We start from the raw sequence: 25,953 nt of genomic DNA, 5'->3' as shown, positions 1-25,953 counted from the left end.
CCTCTCTGTCTGTCTCACACCCTCTCTGTCTGTCTCACACCCTCTCTGTCTGTCTCACACCCTCTCTGTCTGTCTCACACCCTCTCTGTCTGTCTCACACCCTCTCTGTCTGTCTCACACCCTCTCTGTCTGTCTCACACCCTCTCTGTCTGTCTCACACCCTCTCTGTCTGTCTCACACCCTCTCTGTCTGTCTCACACCCTCTCTGTCTGTCTCACACCCTCTCTGTCTGTCTCACACCCTCTCTGTCTGTCTCACACCCTCTCTGTCTGTCTCACACCCTCTCTGTCTGTCTCACACCCTCTCTGTCTGTCTCACACCCTCTCTGTCTGTCTCACACCCTCGCTGTCTGTCTCACACACTCTCAGTCTTTCTCACACCCTCTCTGTCTGTCTCACACCCTCTCTGTCCATCTGTCTCACAGCCTCTCTGTCCGTCTGTCTGTCAGCCTTTCTGTCTGTCAGAGTCTCTGTCTGTCCGTCTGTCTGTCAGCCTTCTGTCCTTCAGTCTAACTGTCTGTCAGTCTAACTGTCTGTCAGAGTCTCTGTCTGTCTGTCTGTCTGTCTGTCTGTCTGTCTGTCTGTCTGTCTGTCTGTCTGTCTGTCCTTCAGTCTAACTGTCTGTCAGTCTAACTGTCTGTCAGTCTCTCTGTCTCACAGTCTCTCTGTCTCACAGCACAGCCCTTCTGTCTGTCTCACAGACTCTGTCTGTCTGGCAGCCTCTGTCCGTCCATCTGTCTGTCAGCCTCTCTGTCTGTCTGTCTGTCTGTCTGTCTGTCTGTCTGTCTGTCTGTCTGTCTGTCTGTCTGTCTGTCCGTCTGTCTGTCTCCACCCGTCTCTGTCTGTCTCACTGTCTGTCTGTCTGTCTCACCCCTCTCTGTCTGTCCGCCTGTCCGCCTGTCCGCCTGTCCGCCTGTCCGTCTGTCCGTCTGTCCGTCACCCTCTCTGTCTGTCTGTCTGCCTCACACCCTGCCTGTCTGTCTGTCTGTCACTGTCTGTCTGTCTGTCTGTCTGTCTGTCTCACAGTCTGTCTGTCTGTCTGTCTGTCAGCCTCCGTCCGTCTGTCCGTCTGTCTGTCAGTCCGTCTGTCTGTCTGTCAGTCTGTCTGTCTGTCTGTCTGTCAGCCTGTCTGTGTCCGCCTGTCCGCCTGTCTGTCCGTCTGTCAGTCTGTCTGTCTGTCCGTCTGTCTGTCTGTCTGTCTGTCTGTCTGTCTGTCTGTCTGTCTGTCTGCCTGCCTGCCTGCCTGCCTGCCTGTCTGTCTGTCTGTCTGTCTGTCTTTCCGTCCGAGCTGTCCCCAGCTGGCTGTGGCTGGGCAGTCTGTCTGTCTGTCATTTTCATCATTCCTCCGTCTGTTAAAGACTTTGACTGTCCGCCTGTCCGCCTGTCTCTGCTCTGTTCTGTCTGTCTGTCTCTGTTATCATAAATTATACTGTCTGTCTGTCTGTTATGCTCTGTTATACTCTGTTATACGCCTGTCCGCCTGTCCGCCTCTCCTCTGTCTATACCGTCTGTCCGTCTGTCTGTCTGTTCTGTCTGTCTGTCTGTATACTGCCTGCCTCCTGTTCTGTCTGTCTGTCTGTCTGTCTGTCTGTTCTACTCTGTCTGTCTGTTATACTATACTCTACTCTGTCTGTTATCCGTCTGTCTGTCTGTCAGCCTTTCTGTCTGTCAGTCTGTCAGTAACTGTTTGTATCCCTCTGTCTCACTCTGCTCTGTCTCTAGCCTTTGTACAGCACAGCCCTTATGTCTGTCTGGCAGCTCTGCTCTGTTCTAACCTCTGTCCGCCTATCCGTCTGTTATACTCTACTCTGTTATACTCTACTCTGCTCTGTTATACTCTGTTATACTATACTCTACTCTGTTATGCTCTGTTCTTCTCTGTTATACTCGACTCTGCTCTGTTCTGCTCTGTTATACTATACTCTACTCTGCTCTGTTATACTCTGTTCTACTCTGCTCTGTTATACTATACTCTACTCTGTTATACTATACTCTACTCTGTTATGCTCTGTTCTTCTCTGTTATACTCGACTCTGCTCTGTTCTACTCTGCTCTGTTATACTATACTCTACTCTGTTATACTCTGTTATGCTCTGTTCTACTCTGTTATACTCTGCTCTGTTCTACTCTGTTATGCTCTGTTCTACTCTGCTCTGTTATACTATACTCTACTCTGTTATACTCTGTTATGCTCTGTTCTACTCTGTTATACTCTGCTCTGTTCTACTCTGTTATGCTCTGTTCTACTCTGTTATACTCTACTCTGCTCTGTTCTACTCTGTTATAGTCTGCTCTGTTCTGCTCTGTTCTGCTATAATATGTTATACTCTGCTCTGTTCTGCTATACTCTTCTCTGTTCTACTCTGTTCTGCTATACTCTGTTATACTCTGCTCTGTTCTGCTATACTCTGCTCTGCTCTGTTCTGCTATACTCTGTTATACTCTGCTCTGTTCTGCTTTGTTCTGCTATATTCTGTTATACTCGGCTCTACTCTGCTCTGTTCTACCCTACTCTGTTCTACTCTGCTCTGTTCTACTATACTCTGTTATACTCCAATCTCTTCTACTCTTTTCTACTCTACTCTGTTCTACTCTGTTACATTATACTCTGTTCTACTCTGTTATACTCTACTCTGTTCTACTCTACTCTGTTCTACTCGGTTCTACTCTACTCTGTTCTACTCTACTCTGTTCTACTCTGCTCTGTTCTACTCTGCTCTGTTCTACTCTGCTCTGTTCTGTTCTACTCCGCTGTGTTCTACTCTGCTCTGTTCTGTTCTACTCCGCTGTGCTCTACTCTGTTCTCTACTCTGCTGTGTTCTACTCTGTTCTACTCTGCTGTGTTCTACTCTGTTCTACTCTGCTGTGTTCTACTCTGTTCTACTCTGCTGTGTTCTACTCTGTTCTACTCTGCTGTGTTCTACTCTGTTCTGCTCTACTCTGCTGTGTTCTACTCTGTTCTACCTGCTGTGTTCTCTGCTGTGCTGTGCTCTGTTCTACTCTGTTCTGTGCTGTTCTGTGTTCTGTGCTCTACTCTGCTGTGTTCTACTCTGTTCTACTCTGCTGTGTTCTACTCTGCTGTGTTCTACTCTGCTGTGTTCTACTCTGTTCTACTCTGCTGTGTTCTACTCTGTTCTACTCTGCTGTGTTCTACCCTGCTCTACTCTGCTGTGCTCTACTCTGTTCTACTCTGCTGTGTTCTACTCTGCTGTGTTCTACTCTGCTGTGTTCTACTCTGTTCTACTCTGCTGTGTTCTGTTCTACTCTGCTCTACTCTGCTGTGTTCTACTCTGTTCTACTCTGCTGTGTTCTACTCTGTTCTACTCTGCTGTGTTCTACTCTGTTCTACTCTGCTGTGTTCTACTCTGTTCTACTCTGCTGTGTTCTACTCTGTTCTACTCTGCTGTGTTCTACTCTGCTCTACTCTGCTGTGTTCTACTCTGTTCTACTCTGCTGTGTTCTACTCTGTTCTACTCTGCTGTGTTCTACTCTGTTCTACTCTGCTGTGTTCTACCCTGTTCTACTCTGCTGTGTTCTACTCTGTTCTACTCTGCTGTGTTCTACCTGCTCTACTCTGCTGTGTTCTACTCTGTTCTACTCTGCTGTGTTCTACTACTCTGCTGTGTTCTACTCTGCTGTGTTCTACTCTGTTCTACTCTGCTGTGTTCTACCTGTGTGCTCTACTCTGTTCTACTCTGCTGTGTTCTACTCTGTTCTACTCTGCTGTGTTCTACTCTGCTGTGCTCTACTCTGTTCTACTCTGCTGTGTTCTACCCTGCTCTACTCTGCTGTGCTCTACTCTGTTCTACTCTGCTGTGTTCTACTCTGCTCTGCTCACTCCAGCTTGGCTCTGCTGTGGGAAGCGGGCCTCTACCAGTACATAACACCCAGTTGGCAGGGCTTTTTGCATGAAAATAGTAAAGTACTAGCGACTTGGACAACAGCTCTTTTTCCAACATGTACAGGATGAATGCTATAGGGTTGATGGTTATAGGGAGAACAAGTTCAACTCGGTAAAGTGTGTGCGTGCGTAACGATGGAATGCTGTGCGTGTCTGTGAGTTGGAGGTGCTTAACCTCTGCAAACTTCTGGGTTTGGTGTGCCAGTAATCAGTAGTCCCCCTGCGCCTGTTTCGGGTCACTGCAGATGAGTAATGCATCATGGGAGGTCTACTGATTGAGAAGCTGGTTAGAAGAGCTACTCCCTGTAATGACAGAGACAACACACAGTTACACACTGACATTTACAAGGGGGGTGGAAGGAAGGAAGGAAGGAAGGAAGGAAGGAAGGAGAGATGAAAGGGAAGGAGAGGGATGGAGAGAGGGAAGGAGAGACGGAGGGAGGGATGGGAGAGGTGGTAGAGAGGGATGGAGGGAGGTGGAGAGAGAGGGATGGAGGGGAGGAAAGAGAGATGGGGTCATAAATCTAAAATGCTGTTTTGTTTGGCGTTGTTGCTTGATGAAATGTGAAAGGTGTCATTATTAGTGTTAGATAGCAGACATGACTAGGTTGCTACTCACCTGGTAGACATAATGTACAGGAACTCATCTGTCATTCAGAAATATGAAAGGAGAAGGGAAGAGGGAGGAATTGGGGGGAGGTGAGAGGGAGGGAGGGGGAAGGATAAGGGAGCTAATAGGGGAGGGACAGAGGAGAGAGGAGAAGGGAGCAAATGGGGGACGGACAGAGGAGAGAGGAGAATGTAGTTAATGGGAGGAGGTGGGAGGAAGGGATGGAGGAGGAGAAGGGAGTTAATGGGAGGAGGTAGGAGGGAGGAGATGGAAGATAATGAGAGGAGGAGGGAGGGAGGAGAGATTAGAAGCAAGTTAATGACAGGAGGGAGGAAGAAGGGAGTTTGTATGTTAGTATGGGAGGAGGTAGGAGGGATACGTTGTTTTACAGGGTCAGTCATATTAGTATGATAGGTGTTGTTGTACAGGGTCAGTCATATTAGTATGATAGGTGTTGTTTTACAGGGTCAGTCATATTAGTATGATAGGTGTTGTTTTACAGGGTCAGTCATTTTACAGGGTCTGTAGTATGATAGGTGCAGTGAAATGTGTTGTTTTACAGGGTCTGTCATAGTAGTATGGTAGGTGTTGTTTTACAGGGTCAGTCATAGTAGTATGATAGGTGTTGTTTACAGGGTCAGTCATAGTAGTATGATAGCTGTTGTTTACAGGGTCAGTCATAGTAGTATGATAGGTGTTGTTTTACAGGGTCAGTCATAGTAGTATGATAGGTGTTGTTTTACAGGGTCAGTCATAGTAGTATGATAGGTGTTGTTATAGTATGATAGGTGTTGTTATACAGGTCAGTCATAGTAGTATGATAGGTGTTGTTTTACAGTGTCAGTCCCAGTAGTATGATAGGTGTTGTTGTACAGGGTCAGTCATAGTAGTGATAGGTGTTGTTTTACAGGGTCATAGGTGTTGTTTTACAGGGTCAGTCCCAGTAGTATGATAGGTGTTGTTTTACAGGGTCAGTCATAGTAGTATGATAGGTGTTGTTTTACAGGGTCAGTCATAGTAGTGTGATAGGTGTTGTTTTACAGGGTCAGTCATAGTAGTATGATAGGTGTTGTTTACAGGGTCAGTCATAGTAGTATGATAGGTGTTGTTTTACAGGGTCAGTCATAGTAGTATGATAGGTGTTGTTTACAGGGTCAGTCATAGTAGTATGATAGGTGTTGTTTACAGGGTCAGTCATAGTAGTATGCCGTCCCTGGAGCGAATCCGCTTTTTGTCTTGCTGGATGGCACAGCAACGGATTCTTCACTTTGTCGGCTCAGGTATTCGAACCAGAGACCATTCGGTTCCTGGCCCAAAGCTCTGACCACTAGGCTATCGCCCACATTATGAGAGGAGGAGGGAGAACAAGGGAGCTGGTGGGAGGAGCTAATGGGAGGAGGCGGAGGAGAAGGGAGCTAATGTGAGGAGAGAAGGGAGATAATGGGAGGAGAAGGGAGAAAATGGGAGGAGAAGGGAGATAATAGAAGGAGAAGAGAAGGGAGATAATGGGAGGAGGGAGAGGAGAAGGGAGATAATGGGAGGAGAAGAGAAGGGAGATAATGGGAGGAGGAGGGAGAGGAGAAGGGAGATAATGGGAGGGGGAGGGAGAGGAGAAGGGAGGAGAAGGAGAAGAGAAGGAAGATAATGGGAGGAGGAGGGAGATAATGGGAGGAGGAGGGAGATAATGGGAGGAGAAGAGAAGGGAGATAATGGGAGGAGGAGGGAGATGAGAAGGGAGATAATGGGAGGAGGAGGGAGATAATGGAAGGAGAAGATAAATGAGATAATGGGAGGAGGAGGGAGATAATGGGAGGAGGAAGGACAGGAGAAGGGAGATAATGGGAGGAGGAGGGAGATAATGGGAGGAGGAAGGACAGGAGAAGGGAGATAATGGGAGGAGCGGGGAGAGAAGGGAGATAATTGGTGGATGGGGGAGGGGAGAAGGGAGATAATGGGAGGAGAAGGGAGATAATGGGAGGAGAAGGAGAAGATAAGGGAGCTAATGGGAGGAGAAGGGAGATAATGGGAGGAGAAGGAGAAGATAAGGGAGCTAATGGGAGGAGAAGGGAGATAATGGGAGGAGAAGGAGAAGATAAGGGAGCTAATGGGAGGAGAAGGGAGAAAATGGGAGGAGCGGGGAGAGAAGGGAGGAGCAGGGAGAGGAGAATGAAGATAATGGAAGGCAGAGGGAGAGGATAAGGGAGATAATGGGAAGAGGAGGGAGAGGAGACAAGAGATAATGGGAGGAGGAGGAGGGCTAATTTGAGGAGTTGGCACTGAGTATCAATATATCTTTCAGAGAAGACGTGTGTGTGTCTGTGTGTCTGTGTGTGTCTGTGTGTGTCTGTGTGTGTGTGTGTGTGTGTGTGTGTGTGTGTGTGTGTGTGTGTGTGTGTGTGTGTGTGTGTGTGTGTGTGTGTGTGTCCTGTTCAGATGGAGACCTTGCCCTTCCTGTGCTATAATACACCCCACTTGGGAGATTGAGGTGTGAGCACAGATCAAACTACCTTTGATTTCTGATTGACCCCTACTGTGAATGAGCCTTACTGTACAGTGCAGTCTGTACTGTGAATGAGCCCTACTGTACAGTGCAGTCTGTACTGTGAATGAGCCCTACTGTACAGTGTAGTCTGTACTGTGAATGAGCCCTACTGTACAGTGCAGTCTGTACTGTGAATGAGCCCTACTGTACAGTGTAGTCTGTACTGTGAATGAGCCCTACTGTACAGTGCAGTCTGTACTGTGAATGAGCCCTACTGTACAGTGCAGTCTGTACTGTGAATGAGCCCTACTGTACAGTGTAGTCTGTACTGTGAATGAGCCCTACTGTACAGTGCAGTCTGTACTGTGAATGAGCCCTACTGTACAGTGCAGTCTGTACTGTGAATGAGCCCTACTGTACAGTGTAGTCTGCACTGTGAATGAGCCCTACTGTACAGTGTAGTCTGTACTGTGAATGAGCCCTACTGTACAGTGTAGTCTGTACTGTGAATGAGCCCTACTGTACAGTGTAGTCTGTACTGTGAATGAGCCCTACTGTACAGTGTAGTCTGTACTGTGAATGAGCCCTACTGTACAGTGTAGTCTGTACTGTGAATGAGCCCTACTGTACAGTGCAGTCTGTACTGTGAATGAGCCCTACTGTACAGTGTAGTCTGTACTGTGAATGAGCCCTACTGTACAGTGTAGTCTGTACTGTGAATGAGCCCTACTGTACAGTGTAGTCTGTACTGTGAATGAGCCCTACTGTACAGTGTAGTCTGTACTGTGAATGAGCCCTACTGTACAGTGTAGTCTGTACTGTGAATAAGCCCTACTGTACAGTGCAGTCTGTACTGTGAATGAGCCCTACTGTACAGTGTCTGTACTGTCTGTGTAGTCTGTGAAATGAGCCCTACTGTACAGTGTAGTCTGTACTGTGAATGAGCCCTACTGTACAGTGTAGTCTGTACTGTGAATGAGCCCTACTGTACAGTGTAGTCTGTACTGTGAATGAGCCCTACTGTACAGTGTAGTCTGTACTGTGAATGAGCCCTACTGTACAGTGTAGTCTGTACTGTGAATGAGCCCTACTGTACAGTGCAGTCTGTACTGTGAATGAGCCCTACTGTACAGTGCAGTCTGTACTGTGAATGAGCCCTACTGTACAGTGTAGTCTGTACTGTGAATGAGCCCTACTGTACAGTGTAGTCTGTACTGTGAATGAGCCCTACTGTACAGTGTAGTCTGTACTGTGAATGAGCCCTACTGTACAGTGTAGTCTGTACTGTGAATGAGCCCTACTGTACAGTGTAGTCTGTACTGTGAATGAGCCCTACTGTACAGTGTAGTCTGTACTGTGAATGAGCCCTACTGTACAGTGCAGTCTGTACTGTGAATGAGCCCTACTGTACAGTGCAGTCTGTACTGTCTACTCAGGTCTCTGCCCTTGTCTCAGTAGCCTCTGAAAGACAATGTAATACAGATGGAGGATCTTAATTTGATCCAGTTTGCTACAGCAGGAAAATAATCCTGCAGCAACAGGATAATGTGAATTATTATGTGGATAATAATTAATAGAGATTTGAAGAGATTGATACAGATCGGCTGATGTAAAAAGGGCTTTATAAATACATTTGATTGATTGATTTTTCGTTACGGGAAATCAAGCTGGACATTTTAAAGTGTAAATTACAACATTTAGAAGCCTTTTTAAACCTTGAAAACACTACAAGTTCTTGTGTGCAGAAACATTCTCAGCAACAAGAGTGATCAAATGAAGATCCATCTGAGAATCCCAAACTAATTATTTGCTCTCTCTCTAAAGATGTTTGTCTAACGACGGTCTTTCTGTAATGAGCACAAAACATCTTTATCAGCAATCTGCTTGTCATAGAAAGTACTCATCATCCAATGATAACACTGTTTTTACTCTCCTCCTCCCGCTCCTCTCCTGTCCTCTCCTCCCCCTCCTCTCCTGTCCTCTCCTCCCCCTCTTCTCCTGTCCTCTCCTCCCGCTCTTCTCCTGTCCTCTCCTCCCCCTCTTCTCCTGTCCTCTCCTCCCCCTCTTCTCCTGTCCTCCCTCCCCCTCCCTCCTCTCCTCCCCCCCTCCATCTATCCTCCCTCCTCTTCTGCACTTCTCCTCCCTCTTCTCCTCCCCCTCCACCTCTCCTCCCTCCTCTCCTCCCCTAACCCTCCCTCCCTCCCTCCCTCCCTCCCTCCCTCCCTCCCTCCCTCCCTCCCTCCCTCCCTCCCTCCCTCCCTCCCTCCCTCCCTCCCTCCCTTCCTTCCTTCCTTCCTTCCTTCCTTCCTTCCTTCCTTCCTTCCTTCCTTCCTTCCTTCCTTCCTTCCCTCCCTCCCTCCCCTCCCTCCCTCCCTCCCTCCCTCCCTCTCCCTCCCCTCCCCCTCTCCTCTCCTCTCCCTCTATCCTCTCCTCTCCTCTCCTCCCTCCTCTCCCTCCCTCCCTCCCTCCCTCCCTCCCTCCCTCCCTCCCTCCCTCCCTCCCTCCCTCCCTCCCTCCCTCCCTCCCTCCCTCCCTTCCTTCCTTCCTTCCTTCCTTCCTTCCTTCCTTCCTTCCTTCCTTCCTTCCTTCCTTCCTTCCTCTCCCTCCTCCCTCCCTCCCTCCCTCTCCCTCCCTCCCTCTCCTCCCTCTCCTCCCCTCCCTCCCTCCCTCCCCTCCCTCCCTCCCTCCCTCCCTCCCTCCCTCCCTCCCCCCTCCCTCCCTCCCTCCCCTCCCTCCCTCCCTCCCTCCTCTCCTCCCTCCCTCCCTCCCTCCTCTCCTCTCCTCTCTCCTCTCCTCTCCTCCCTCCCTCCCCCCTCTCCCCCTCTCCCCTCTCCTCTCCTCAGCTCATAGTAGAGAAGACATCGGACTTCCCGTCAGCTGAGTTCTCTGTGGTGGAGGATGTGACTCTTCATTTCACCTGTTTGATGGACAGGTTGAACGAGCAGCGTCTCTTCCAGCCTGACCTCTGTGATGTGGACATAGTGTTGGTGCGCCAGCGCAGTACCTTCCCTGCCCACAAGGGGGTGCTTGCGGCCTACAGCCCCTTCTTTCACTCCCTGTTCTCCCAGAGCAAGCAGCTGCGCCGTGTCGACCTGTCTCTGGATGCCCTCAGCTCCCAGGTCAGTGGGCACCTAAATATGAACTTAATGACACATTCATAAGCCTGACATAACACAGACATAACAAAGACATGTCACATTCTTTATCCCTACATAAAACATTCATAAGCTCTACATAACACATTGATAAGCTCTAGATAACACATCTATAGACCTGACATATCACATTCAGGTCACACTTTATTTAGATAGTACAGATGTTCCATCATTGATGGTCATACTATCAAAAACGTTCTGTTACTAAGCAACTGCTCGCTAAGGTTACAGCTAGGGTTAGGGTTAGATAAGGGTTAGGGTAAGGATAATGTTCAAGGTTAGGTTTAGATAAGGGTTAGGGTAAGGATAATGTTTAAGGTTTGGTGTAGATAAGGATTAGGGTAAGGATAATGGTTAAGGTTCGGTTTAGATAAGGGTTAGGGTAAGGATAATGGTTAAGGTTAGGTTTAGATAAGGGTTAGGGTAAGGATACTGTTCAAGGTTAGGGTTAGATAAGGGTTAGGGTAAGGATAATGTTCAAGGTTAGGTTTAGATAAGGGTTAGGGTAAGGATAATGTTTAAGGTTTGGTGTAGATAAGGATTAGGGTAAGGATAATGGTTAAGGTTCGGTTTAGATAAGGGTTAGGGTAAGGATAATGGTTAAGGTTAGGTTTAGATAAGGGTTAGGGTAAGGATAATGTTTGAGGTTAGGGTTACAGCTAGGGTTAGGTTTAGGGTTAGGGTTAGGGTTAGGGTTAGATGGGTTAGGGTTAGATGTTAGATGAGGGTTAGGGTTAGGTTTAGATAAGGGTTAGGGTAAGGATAATGGTTAAGGTTAGGTTTAGATAAGGGTTAGGGTTAGAGCTAAGGTTAGGTTTATATAAGGGTTAGGGTTAGAGCTAAGTTTAGGTTTAGATAAGAGTTATTGTAAGGATAATGGTTAGGGTTAGGTTTAGATAAGGGTTAGGTTTAGATAAGGGTTAGGGTAAGGCTAATGGTTAAGGTTAGGTTTAGATAAAGGTTGGGTAAGGCTAATGGTTAATGTTAGGTTTAGATAAGGGTTAGGATAAGGATAATGGTAAAGCTTAGGGTTAGGTTTAGATAAGGGTTAGGGTAAGGATAGTGGTTAAGTGTTAGAGTTAGGTTTAGATAAGGGTTAGGGTAAGGGTTAGGGTTAAGGTTAAGGTTAGGGTTAGGTTTAGATAAGGGTTATGGTAAGGATAATAGTTAGGGTTAGGTTTAGATAAGGGTTAGGGTAAGGATAATGGTTATGGTTAGGTTTAGATAAGGGTTAGGGTAAGGATAATGTTTAAGGTTAGGGTTAAGGTTAGTATACTGAACAACAATATAAACACAAACAAAGTGCTGTTTCATGAACTGAAATAAAAGATCCCAGAAATGTTTCATTTGCACAACAACAATATTTCTAACATTTTGTGCACAAATTTGTTTATATCCCTGTTAGCATTTCTCCTTTGCCACGATAATCCATCCACCTGACAGGTGCTATAAAGTGATCACACAGGTGCACCTTGTGCTGGGGACAATAAAAGGCCACTGTCATGACTGTCCTGATCAGGTCAGGTTACAGGTGACCAGAACCCTACAGATTATCTCTCAACCCCAACAGAGGAGGTTCTGAAGATGTGGGGGGTTTCATGACCCCTCACGCCCCTGGTAAATCTCAGGCCACAGACACATTCCTTTGTCCTGTTACTATGGAGAACCAGCCTCAGAACATTAAACTTGAAATAAAGGGACTTTGGAACAATGGTTTCCGTCAGCCACAATGGTGGTCATGACGATAGATGGAATATGAAAATGTATGTCATTTTGGTTTGTTATTAAATGTTAATAGATTACGTTATTACGAAAACATTGTAACTGTGAGAGTTTTCCTAGGATATGCTTGGTGTTTATAGATTGTACATTGTGTGGAAAATGTCCAAATCAAAGAGAATGTTTTAGTAAAGATGAAATGTGAAGTTAGTTGTCTAAAATTGGATTTGAGTCAAATCTAGACCTTGCTTCTTAACTTGGTGCGCCCAGAGAATTGCCCTAAAGGCGGTTACGCCCACTTCTGACAACCCATGAGTGAAGAATTAACAGATCAGACTAAGTGACCCAAGCTGGAGCCGAGGTCTAAAAAGTCAACGAACCCAAAACGCAACACAAGTTTGAAGACAAATAAATATTTTTCTACCCAAGCTACGGATGAGTAGCTGTGTCTAAGCGGGTGAATTCAAGTCGAACCACCTAGCCTCCATCTCCCATCGAATCGTGGTATCTACACTGTTTCATTCCTACGCTGTGAGCTCTAAAGTACAGAGCTGTCTGTCCTCAGAAGAGCCCTTCCAGAACAAGGGCGAGGAATCAGACCAAAAGGACACTGACATCGTGAGGACGACCAGAGAGTTGTGCCGGAGAAGTGCGTCATTGAGAAGCCTAAACGACTCACGCGGCGCTTCCCATCTTCCCACACGTAATTACATCATTACATTCCGTGACTCAGAGCATAACGGACCTGTTATTTTCATCCCCGGATTCCTACCGAACATTTTCATCTGGATCTTCACAACTAGCTAACCGCAATCCCGGATGACTACTCCTGGCTAGCGTTTCCATCCCAGAGCAAGCACCAATTTAGCTTTTTTTAAATTTTTTTAAAATTTTTATTTCACCTTTATTTAACCAGGTAGGCTAGTTGAGAACAAGTTCTCATTTGCAACTGCGACCTGGCCAAGATAAAGCATAGCAGTGTGAACAGACAACACAGAGTTACACATGGAGTAAACAATTAGCAAGTCAATAACACAGTAGAAAAAAAATGGGCAGTCTATATACAATGTGTGCAAAAGGCATGAGGAGGTAGGCGAATAATACAATTTTGCAGATTAACACTGGAGTGATAAATGATCAGATGGTCATGTACAGGTAGAGATATTGGTGTGCAAAAGAGCAGAAAAGTAAATAAATAAAAACAGTATAAAAACAGTATGGGAATGAGGTAGGTGAAAAAGGGTGAGCTATTTACCTATAGACTATGTACAGCTGCAGCGATCGGTTAGCTGCTCGGATAGCTGATGTTTGAAGTTGGTGAGGAGATAAAAGTCTCCAACTTCAGCGATTTTTTGCAATTCGTTCCAGTCACAGGCAGCAGAGTACTGGAACGAAAGGTGGCCAAATGAGGTGTTGGCTTTAGGGATGATCAGTGAGATACACCTGCTGGAGCGCGTGCTACGGATGGGTGTTGCCATCGTGACCAGTGAACTGAGATAAGGCGGAGCTTTACCTAGCATGGACTTGTAAATGACCTGGAGCCAGTGGGTCTGGCGACGAATATGTAGTGAGGGCCAGCCGACTAGAGCATACAAGTCGCAGTGGTGGGTGGTATAAGGTGCTTTAGTGACAAAACGGATGGCACTGTGATAGACTGCATCCAGTTTGCTGAGTAGAGTGTTGGAAGCCATTTTGTAGATGACATCGCCGAAGTCGAGGATCGGTAGGATAGTCAGTTTTACTAGGGTAAGCTTGGCAGCGTGAGTGAAGGAGGCTTTGTTGCGGAATAGAAAGCCGACTCTGGATTTGATTTTTGATTGGAGATGTTTGATGTGAGTCTGGAAGGAGAGTTTGCAGTCTAGCCAGACACCTAGGTACTTATAGATGTCCACATATTCAAGGTTGGAACCATCCAGGGTGGTGATGCTAGTCGGGCATGCGGGTGCAGGCAGCGATCGGTTGAAAAGCATGCATTTGGTTTTACTCGCGTTTAAGAGCAGTTGGAGGCCACGGAAGGAGTGCTGTATGGCATTGAAGCTCGTTTGGAGGTTTGATAGCACAGTGTCCAATGACGGGCCGAAAGTATATAGAATGGTGTCGTCTGCGTAGAGGTGGATCAGGGAATCGCCCGCAGCAAGAGCAACATCATTGATATATACAGAGAAAAGAGTCGGCCCGAGAATTGAACCCTGTGGCACCCCCATAGAGACTGCCAGAGGACCGGACAGCATGCCCTCTGATTTGACACACTGAACTCTGTCTGCAAAGTAATTGGTGAACCAGGCAAGGCAGTCATCCGAAAAACCGAGGCTGTTGAGTGCCGATAAGAATTTGGTGATTGACAGAGTCGAAAGCCTTGGCGAGGTCGATGAAGACGGCTGCACAGTACTGTCTCTGTCTTTTTAGCTTGAAGCTAGCCTGGCCAGTGCTCCTGTGCTACCAACGAAGCATACTCCTTGGCTACAATATCGGCCTGCTAGCTATCTAGAGCTACTTGGAACCCTACTAATTCCACGACTGGTCTATCGACGTCACCGCACGAAGAGGCAAAAACAGACTTACCCCCATCGCGCCCCCGCCCAAAGGCCTGCTATCTGCTTGCTTGCTATCCCGGTATGCTAACTGCTAAACTGCCGGGCCCTGGTCTGCTAACTGCTTGCTTGTTAACCCGGTTTGCTAACTGCTAGCTTAACCTGGTCTACTAACTGCTAGTCCATGCTAACTCTTTGTTTGCTAACCTGGCCTGCTAACTGCTAGCTTGCCCTGGTCTACTAGCTGCTAGCTTGTTTAGCTCCGGCCTACTAACTGTTAGCTTGTTAGCCTGCTAACTGTCTGAATCGCCGTGTCCCCAGCCAGCCCAACCACTCACTGGACCCATATGTTCACTTGGCTACGCATGCCTCTTGCTAATATCAATATGCCTTGTCCATTACTGTCCTGATTACTGTCTTATTTCACTGTAGAGCCTCTAGCCCTGCTCAATATGCCTTAACCAACCATGTTGTTCCACCTCCTACATATGCGATGACATCACCTGGTTTAACCTCTTACGTCGACCCGGCACGCATGCGTCACATTTAGACATCTGGAAATGCAAATGCGCTACGCTAAATGCTAATAGCACTCGTTAAAACTCAAACGTTCATTAAAACACACATGCAGGGTACTAAATTAGAGCTACACTCGTTGTGAATCCAGCCAACAAGTCAGATTTTTAAAATGCTTTTCGGCGAAAGCATGAGAAGCTATTATCTGATAGCATGCAACACCCCGAAAGACCCGAAGGGGACGTAAACAAAATAATTAGCATAGCCGGCGCTACACAAAACGCAGAAATAAAATATAAAACATTCATTACCTTTGAAGATCTTCTTTGTTGGCACTCCTAGATGTCCCATAAACATCACTATTGGGTCTTTTTTTGGATTAAATCGGTCCATATATACCCTAGATATCCATCTATGAAGACTGTGTGAGCAAGGAAAAAACAACGTTTTAAAACGCAACGTCATTTTTTGAAATAAAAAAAGTTGACGATAAACTTTCACAAAACACTTCGAAATACTTTTGTAATGCAACTTTAGGTATTAGTAAACGTTAATAATCTATCAAATTGATCACGGGGCGATGTGTATTCAATAGCTCCACGTCTTCAAATCATGTTCAGAAATTTCTCCTCCAAAACATCCTGTCGGAGACCGGAAGGAATGCACTCTCTCTTGCTCGTTTCACCAAGAAACAAAGGCCAGGCAAATGACGAGACTGGCGACATCGTGTGGAAGCTGTAGGAATTGCAATCTCAGCCCCATTTAATTTGGTTTCCCATCAACAATACATGCAAGTGGCACATTGATACTTTTTCCAGTTTTCAGTGATCAGATTTTCTTGCGCTTTTCGATGAAACGCAGGCTCTGTTATAGTCACAGCCGTGATTTAACCAGTTTTAGAAACGTCAGAGTGTTTTCCATCCACACATACTAATTATATGCATATACTATATTCCTGGCATGAGTAGCAGGACGCTGAAATGTTGCGCAATTTTTAACAGAATGTTCGAAAAAGTAGGGGGTCGACTTAACAGGTTAAACATCTCTCTTCATTACTCAATGCCTAGGTTTACCTCCAATGTACTCACATCCTACCTTACCTTTGTCTGTACACTATGCCTTGAATCTATGCTATTGTGCCCAGAAACCTGCTCCCTTTACTCTCTGTTCTGAACGTGCTAGACGGCCAGTTCGTATAGTCTTTAGCCGTACCCTTATCCTACTTCTCTGTTCCTCTGGTGATGTGGAGGTTAATCCAGGTCCTGCAGTGCCTAGCTCCACTCCCACCCCCCAGGTGCTCTCATTTGTTGACTTCTGTAAACGTAAAAGCCTTGGTTTCATGCATTTTAACATTAGAAGCCTACTCCCTAAGTTTGTTTTACTCACTGCTTTAGCACACTCTGCCAACCCAGATGTCTTAGCCGGGTCTGAATCTTGGCTTAGGAAAACCACCAAAAACCCTGAAATCTCCATTGCTAACTATAATGTTTTCCGCCAAGATAGAACTGCCAAAGGGGGCGGTGTTGCAATTTACTGCAAAGATAGCCTACAGAGTTTTGTATTACTTTCTAAGTCTGTACCCAAACAATTTGAGCTCCCCTTTCCAGAAACAAGTCTCTCACTGTTGCCGCTTGCTATAGACCTCCCTCTGCCACCAGCTGTGCCCTCGATACTATATGTGAACTGATTGCCCCCCATCTTCTGAGCTCGTGCTACTAGGTGACCTAAACTGGGACATGCTTAACACCCCGGCCATCCTACAAACTAAGCTTGATGCCCTCAATCTCACACAAATTATCAGACCAAGCTGACTCTACACTCCAAGACTGCTTCCATCACGTGGACTGGGACATGTTTCGTATTGCGTCAGATGGGAATATTGACGAATACGCTGATTCGGTGTGCGAGTTCATTAGAACGTGCGTCGAAGATGTCGTTCCCATAGCAACGATAAAAACATTCCCTAACCAGAAACCGTGGATTGATGGCAGCATTCGCGTGAAACTGAAAGCGCGAACCACTGCTTTTAATCAGGGCAAGGTGTCTGGCAACATGACTGAATACAAACAGTGCAGCTATTCCCTCCGCAAGGCTATTAAACAAGCTAAGCGTCAGTACAGAGACAAAGTGGAATCTCAATTCAATGGCTCAGACACAAGAGGCATGTGGCAGGGTCTACAGTCAATCACGGACTACAAGATGAAATCCAGCCCAGTCACGGACCAGGATGTCTTGCTCCCAGGCAGACTAAATAACTTTTTTTGCCCGCTTTGAGGACAATACAGTGCCACTGACACGGCCTGCAACGGAAACATGCGGTCTCTCCTTCACTGCAGCCGAGGTGAGTAAGACATTTAAACGTGTTAACCCTCGCAAGGCTGCAGGCCCAGACGGCATCCCCAGCCGCGCCTCAGAGCATGCGCAGACCAGCTGGCCGGTGTGTTTACGGACATATTCAATCAATCCCTATACCAGTCTGCTGTTCCCACATGCTTCAAGAGGTCCACCATTGTTCCTGTTCCCAAGAAAGCTAAGGTAACTGAGCTAAACGACTACCGCCCGTAGCACTCACTTCCGTCATCATGAAGTGCTTTGAGAGACTAGTCAAGGACCATATCACCTCCACCCTACCTGACACCCTAGACCCACTCCAATTTGCTTAGCGCCCAAATAGGTCCACAGACGATGCAATCTCAACCACACTGCACACTGCCCTAACCCACCTGGACAAGAGGAATACCTACGTGAGAATGCTGTTCATCGATTACAGCTCGCCATTCAACACCATAGTACCCTCCAAGCTCGTCATCAAGCTCAAGACCCTGGGTGTCGACCCCGCCCTGTGCAACTGGGTACCCCCAGGTGGTGAGGGTAGGCAACAACATCTCCTCCCCGCTGATCCTCAACACGGGGGCCCCACAAGGGTGCGTTCTGAGCCCTCTCCTGTACTCCCTGTTCACCCACGACTGCGTGGCCCACGCACGCCCAACTCAATCATCAAGTTTGCGGACGACACAACAGTGGTAGGCTTGATTACCAACAACGACGAGACGGCCTACAGGGAGGAGGTGAGGGCCCTCGGAGTGTGGTGTCAGGAAAATAACCTCACACTCAACGTCAACAAAACTAAGGAGATGATTGTGGACTTCAGGAAACAGCAGAGGGAACACCCCCTATCCACATCGATGGAACAGTAGTGGAGAGGGTAGCTAGTTTTAAGTTCCTCGGCATACACATCACAGACAAACTGAATTGGTCCACTCACACTGACAGCGTCGTGAAGAAGGCGCAGCAGCGCCTATTCAACCTCAGGAGGCTGAAGAAATTCGGCTTGTCACCAAAAGCACTCACAAACTTCTACAGATGCACAATCGAGAGCATCCTGGCGGGCTGTATCACCGCCTGGTACGGCAACTGCTCCGCCCTCAACCGTAAGGCTCTCCAGAGGGTAGTGAGGACTGCACAACGCATCACCGGGGCAAACTACCTGCCCTCCAGGACACCTACACCACCCGTTGTTACAGGAAGGCCATAAAGATCATCAAGGACATCAACCACCCGAACCACTGCCTGTTCACCCCGCTATCATCCAGAAGGCGAGGTCAGTACAGGTGCATCAAAGCTGGGACCGAGAGACTGAAAAACAGCTTCTATCTCAAGGCCATCAGACTGTTAAACAGCCACCACTAACATTGAGTGGCTGCTGCCAACACACTGTCATTGACACTGACCCAACTCCAGCCATTTTAATAATGGGAATTGATGGGAATTATGTAAATATATCACTAGCCACTTTAAACAATGCTACCTTATATAATGTTACTTACCCTACATTATTCATCTCATATGCATATGTATATACTGTACTCTACATCATCGACTGCATCCTTATGTAACACATGTATCACTAGCCACTTTAACTATGCCACTTTGTTTACTTTGTCTACACACTCATCTCATATGTATATACTGTACTCGATACCATCTACTGTATGCTGCTCTGTACCATCACTCATTCATATATCCTTATGTACATGTTCCTTATCCCCTTACACTGTGTATAAGACAGTAGTTTTGGAATTGTTAGTTAGATTACTTGTTGGTTATCACTGCATTGTCGGAACTAGAAGCACAAGCATTTCGCTACACTCGCATTTAACATCTGCTAACCATGTGTATGTGACAAATAAAATTTGATTTGATTTGATTTGATTTGAATGAACCTACCAAGTACAACCCCAAAACAGTAAACACGGACACCCTCATAGATGTCATCCTAACTAATTCGCCCTCCATATACACCTCTGCTGTTTTCAATCAAAATTTCAGCGATCACTGCCTCATTGCCTGCATCTGTAATGGGTCAGTGGTCAAACGACCAACCCTCATCACTGTCAAACGCTGAAACCCTGAAACACTTCTGCAAGCAGGCCTTTCTAATCGACCTGGCCGGGGTATCCTGGAATGACATTGACCTCATCCCGTCAGTAGATGATGCCTGGCTATTCTTTAAAAGTGCCTTCCTCACCATCTTAAATAAACATGCCCCTCTCAAAAAATGTAGAACTAGGAAGATATAGTCCTTGGTTCACGCCAGACCTGTCTGCCCTTGACCAGCACAAAAACATCCTGTGAAGTTCTCCATTAGCATCGAATAGCACTTTTTCAGGGAAGTTAGGAACAAATATACACAGGCAGTTAGAAAAGCTAAGGCAAGCTTTTTCAAACAGAAATTTGCATCCATCAACTCAAAAAGTTCTGGGACACTGTAAAGTCCATGGAGAATAAGAGCACCTCCTCCCAGCTGCCCACTGCTCTGAGGCTAGGAAACATTGTCACCACAGATAAATCCACTATAATTGAGAATTTCAATAAGCATTTCTCTACGGCTGGCCATGCTTTCCACATGACTACACCTACCCCGGTCAACTGCCCGGCACCCACCACAGCAACCCGCCAAAGCCCCCACCATTTCTCCTTTACCTAAATCCAGGTAGCCGATGTTCTGAAAGAGCTGCAAAATCTGGACCCCTACAAATCAGCCGGGCTAGACAATCTGGACCTTCTATTTCTAAAATGATCTGCCGAAATTGTTGCAACCCCTATTACTAGGCTGTTCTACCTCTCTTTCGTGTCGTCTGAGATTCCCAAAGATTGGAAAGCTGCCGCGGTCATCCCCCTCTTCAAAGGGGAGAAAACTCTGGACCCAAACTGCTACAGACCTATATCTATCCTACCCTGTCTTTCTAAGGTCTTCGAAAGCCAAGTTAACAAACAGATTACTGACCATTTCGAATCCCACCATACCTTCTCCGCTATGCAATCTGGTTTCAGAGCTAGTCATGGGTGCACCTCAGCCACGCTCAAGGTCTACAAGCCAGGTTAATAAACACATCGCTGACCATTTCGGGTCCCACCGTCCTGCTGTGCAATCCGGTTTTGGAGCTGGTCCCGGGTGCACCTCGGCTCAAGGTTCTAAACGACATCATAACCACCATCGATAAGAGACATTACTGTGCAGCTCTAGTCATCGACCTGGCCAGGGCTTTCGACTCTGTCAATCACAACATTCTTATTGACAGCCTTGGTTTCTCAAATGACTGCCTCGCCTGGTTTACCAACTACTTCTCAGATGGAGCTCAGTGTGTCAAATCGGAGGGCCTGTTGTCCAGACCTCTGACAATCTCTATGGGGGTGCCACAGGGTTCAATTCTCAGGCCGCCTCTCTTTTCTGTATACATCAATGATGTTGCTCTTGCTACTGGTGAGTCTCTGATCCACCTCTACGCAGACGACACCATTCTGTATACTTCTGGCCCCTCCTTGGACACTGTGTTAACTAACCTCCAGACAAGCTTCAATGCCATACAACTCTCCTTCCGTGGCCTCCAACTGCTCTTAAACGCAAGTAAAACTAAATACATGCTTTTCAATTGATCGCTGCCCGCACCTGCTCGCCCGTCCAGCATCACTACTCTGGACGGCTCTGACTTAGAATACGTGGACAACTACAACTACCTGGGTGTCTGGTTAGACTGTAAACTCTCCTTCCAGACTCACATTAAGCATCGCCAATCCAAAATTAAATCTAGAATCTGCTTCCTATATCGCAACAAAGCATCCTTCACTCATGGTCCTTCTGTAGCTCAGTTGGTAGAGCATGGCGCTTGTAACGCCAGGGTAGTGGGTTCGATTCCCGGGACCACCCATACGTAGAATGTATGCACACATGACTGTAAGTCGCTTTGGATAAAAGTGTCTGCTAAATGGCATATATATTATTATTATTATATATATATATGCTGCCAAACGACTTGACTTCGTTGATGTCATCTATAAAATAGCGTCCAACACTCTACTCAACAAACTGGATGCAGTCTATCACAGTGCCATCCGTTTTGTCACCAAAGCCCCATACAGTACCAACCATTGCCACCTGTACGCTCTCGTTGGTTGGCCCTCGCTTCATACACGTCGCCAAATCCACTGGCTACAGGTCATCTACAAGTCTCTGCTAGGTAAAGCCCCGCCTTATCTCAGCTCACTGGTCACCATAGCAGCACCCACTCGTAGCACGTGCTCCAGCAGGTATATCTCACTGGTCACCCGCAAAGCCAATTCCTCCTTTGGTCGTCTTTCTGTCCAGTTCTCTGCTGCCCATGACTGGAACGAATTGCAAAAATCTCTGAAGCTGGAGACTCACATCTCCCTCACTAGCTTTAAGCACCAGCTGTCAGAGCAGCTTACAGATCACTGCACCTGTACATAGCCCATCTGTAAACAGCCTATCTATCCACCTACCTCATCCCCATACTGGTATATATTTATTTATTTAGCTCCTTTGCACCCCAGTATCTCTACCTGCACATTCATCTTCTGCCGATCTACCATTCCAGTGTTTAATTGCTATATTGTAATTACTTCGCCACCATGGCCTATTTATTTCCTTAACTTATTTTTGTTTTCTTTTGTTCTACTGTATTATTGACTGTGCATTTGTTTATTCCATGTGTAACTCTGTGTTGTTCTATGTGTCAAATTGCTTTGCTTTATCTTGGCCAGGTCGCAGTTGCAAATGAGAACTTGTTCTCAACTAGCCTACCTGGTTAAATAAAGGTGTTCTCAACTAGCCTACCTGGTTAAATAAAGGTCAAATAAATAAATAAATAAAAATGAGTTAATATTTGCTTGATTCAGTTAATCATTTCAACTATAATTTCCTCTAACAATCAATAAAAACTAGTTTTCCCATGGTGCCCCAGGTTAATGAGTTAATAACTGCTTGATTCAGATAATCACGCAATTAGAAACTTTAATCATTCGATGAACAACAGTCGTCACATTAACTAATACAACGTCACGACACCATCCTAAAATGTGTAGTTTTGTCACAACACAATGCCACAGATGTCTCAAGTTTTGATGAAGCGTGCATTTGGCATGCTGACTGCAGGAATGTCCACCAGAGCTGTTGCCAGATAATTACATTTTAATTTCTCTACCATAAGCTGCCTCCAACATTGTTTTAAAGAATTTGGCAATACTTCCAACCGGCCTACCAACCACAGACCAGGTGTAACCACGCCAACGCCAGCCCAGGACCTCCACATCCAGTAACTTCACACAGCCATTGAAGAGGAGTGGGACAACATTCCACAGGCCACAATCAACAGCCTGATCAACTCTATGTGAAGGAGATGTGTCACGCTGCATGAGGCAAATGGTGGTCACACCAGATACTGACTGGTTGTCTGATCCACACCAGATACTGACTGGTTGTCTGATCACACCAGATACTGACTGGTTTTCTGATCACACCAGATACTGACTGGTTGTCTGATCACACCAGATACTGACTGGTTTTCTGATCACACCAGATACTGACTGGTTTTCTGATCACACCAGATACTGACTGGTTTTCTGATCACACCAGATACTGACTGGTTTTCTGATCACTGGTTTTCTGACCAGGTACTGACTGGTTTTCTGATCCACACCAGATACTGACTGGTTTTCTGATCACACCAGATACTGACTGGTTTTCTGATCACACCAGATACTGACTGGTTTTCTGATCACACCAGATACTGACTGGTTTTCTGATCCACACCAGATACTGACTGGTTTTCTGATCACACCAGATACTGACTGGTTTTCTGATCCACACCAGATACTGACTGGTTTTCTGATCCACAGATACCAGATACTGACTGGTTTTCTGATCCACACCAGATACTGACTGGTTTTCTGATCCACACCAGATACTGACTGGTTTTCTGATCCACACCAGATACTGACTGGTTGGTTTTCTGATCACACCAGATACTGACTGGTTTTCTGATCCACACCAGATACTGACTGGTTTTCTGATCCACACCAGATACTGACTGGTTTTCTGATCCACACCAGATACTGACTGGTTTTCTGATCCACACCAGATACTGACTGGTTTTCTGATCACACCAGATACTGACTGGTTTTCTGATCACACCAGATACTGACTGGTTTTCTGATCACACCAGATACTGACTGGTTTTCTGATCCACACCAGGTACTGACTGGTTTTCTGATCCACACCAGATACTGACTGGTTTTCTGATCCACACCAGATACTGACTGGTTTTCTGATCCACACCAGATACTGACTGGTTTTCTGATCCACACCAGATACTGACTGGTTTTCTGATCCACACCAGATACTGACTGGTTTTCTGATCCACACCAGATACTGACTGGTTTGCTGATCACACCAGATACTGACTGGTTTTCTGATCCACACTCCTTTTTTTATGTATCTGTCACCAACAGACATATATCTGTATTCCCAGTCATGTCAAATCCGTAAATCAGGGCCTAATGAATTCATTACATTTGGCTTACTTCCTGTCTATGAACTGTAACTCAGTAAAATCGTTGAAATTGTTGCATGTTGTGTTTATTTTTTTGTTCAGGGTAGCTAGATGAAATGTTACTGCATCTGCAGATGAACTATCCGAATAAAGTGTTACCCACATTGATAGCTCCTGTCTGTCTCTCCTCCCAGGGCCTACAGTAGATAGCTCCTGTCTGTCTCTCCTCCCAGGGCCTACAGTAGATAGCTCCTGTCTGTCTCTCCTCCCAGGGCCTACAGTAGATAGCTCCTGTCTGTCTCTCCTCCCAGGGCCTACAGTAGATAACTCCTGTCTGTCTCTCCTCCCAGGGCCTACAGTAGATAACTCCTGTCTGTCTCTCCTCCCAGGGCCTACAGTAGATAACTCCTGTCTGTCTCTCCTCCCAGGGCCTACAGCAGATAACTCCTGTCTGTCTCTCCTCCCAGGGCCTACAGTAGATAACTCCTGTCTGTCTCTCCTCCCAGGGCCTACAGTAGATAACTCCTGTCTGTCTCTCCTCCCAGGGCCTACAGCAGATAACTCCTGTCTGTCTCTCCTCCCAGGGCCTACAGTAGATAACTCCTGTCTGTCTCTCCTCCCAGGGCCTACAGTAGATAACTCCTGTCTGTCTCTCCTCCCAGGGCCTACAGCAGATCCTTAACTTCATCTACACCTCCCGTCTGTTGGTCAGTAGCCGTAGCGTCAGAGACGTGCTCAACGCCGCCACCCTGCTGCAGATGACAGACATTGCAGCTTCTTGCCGTGACCTCATCAGCAGCCAATCGCTAAGGGCCGCGGTAGACAACCTGGCCAATCAGGATGGCCTGGGAGATCCTGATTCCATGACAACGACCCCCGGCAGTCAGCTGTACCGGGAGATCAAGCAGGAGGCAGAGTTAGGGAGGGCAGAGTTAGAGAGGGTGTACACTCGGGAGGGGAACAGCCCTTTCTCTGTGAGGGTGGAAGACGGACATGGAAAGGGCCAGCAGCATCACCCTCCCTCCTCCCTGACCTCCACCCAGTCCCAGGCCAAGCAGTACTACTACCAACAAGAGGACAGGGAGAGTGGGGGAGGAGGAGGGAGGGGTCTGTTTAAGCTGGAGGGGGGCGGGGAGCAGATCATCGTAGAGGTCAACCTGAACAACCAGACACTCAACGTCTCCAAGGGGTCAGAGAGCAAGGCTGTCGCCACATATACCACCGCCACCGCCATGTTCACCCGCTCCCATGGTGACCAGAGGAACGAGGAGGAAGAGGAGAACAAGGAAAAGGATGATGATGATGGGCAGGTCGGGGAGGATGAAGAGGAGGAGGATGAAGAGCAGAGAGAGAGAGGGGAGGAGATGGAGAACAGCAGTGAAGAGGATGAAGAGGAAGAAGAGGAAGAGGAGAACAATGATATGAACATACCAGCAGAGGAGTCTATTATGATGAACAGGCCTCGTCCGGGGACTAGAACCCTGGAGGTCGCCACGACAACCATGCGGCAGACCCTTGGTGACGCCACCCTTGCCAACCGTCACCAGGGCAGGAAGAGGAAGCAGAACCCTGAGAGTGTAGGTCAGATGGTCAGACTGGAGGAGAAGCAACACTTCCCCTGTAAGAAATGTCCCAGAGTCTTCAACAACCGCTGGTATCTGGAGAAACACATGAACGTCACTCACAACCGCATGCAAATCTGCAACAAATGTGGAAAACGCTTCCTTCTGGAGAGTGAACTACTACTGCACCATCAGACCAACTGTGAGAAGAGTATACAGGTCAGTAACTACTGCTACTACTACTACTACTACTACTACTACTACTGCACCATCAGACCAACTGTGAGAAGAGTATACAGGTCAGTAACTACTGCTACTACTACTACTACTACTACTACTACTACTGCACCATCAGACCAACTGTGAGAAGAGTATACAGGTCAGTAACTACTGCTGCTACTACTACTACTACTACTACTACTACTGCACCATCAGACCAACTGTGAGAAGAGTATACAGGTCAGTAACTACTGCTACTACTACTACTACTACTACTGCACCATCAGACCAACTGTGAGAAGAGTATACAGGTCAGTAACTACTGCTACTACTACTACTACTACTACTACTACTGCACCATCAGACCAACTGTGAGAAGAGTATACAGGTCAGTAACTACTGCTACTACT

General features: G+C 46.8%; 1 protein-coding gene across 1 annotated transcript in view; it reads left to right on the top strand.

Moving 5' to 3' along the window:
• zbtb47b (zinc finger and BTB domain containing 47b) overlaps positions 1-25,953 on the top strand; it is a 111,437-nt gene that overhangs the window by 50,042 nt on the left and 35,442 nt on the right. The window contains 2 exon segments of the mRNA XM_052517594.1: positions 9,836-10,111; positions 24,425-25,543. Of these exon segments, the coding sequence (XP_052373554.1) occupies positions 9,836-10,111; positions 24,425-25,543 (1,395 nt within the window).

Source organism: Oncorhynchus keta, unplaced genomic scaffold (assembly GCF_023373465.1).
Source record: "Oncorhynchus keta strain PuntledgeMale-10-30-2019 unplaced genomic scaffold, Oket_V2 Un_scaffold_8670_pilon_pilon, whole genome shotgun sequence".
NCBI lineage: Eukaryota > Metazoa > Chordata > Actinopteri > Salmoniformes > Salmonidae > Oncorhynchus > Oncorhynchus keta.
This window is presented reverse-complemented; position numbering and strand designations above follow the sequence as displayed.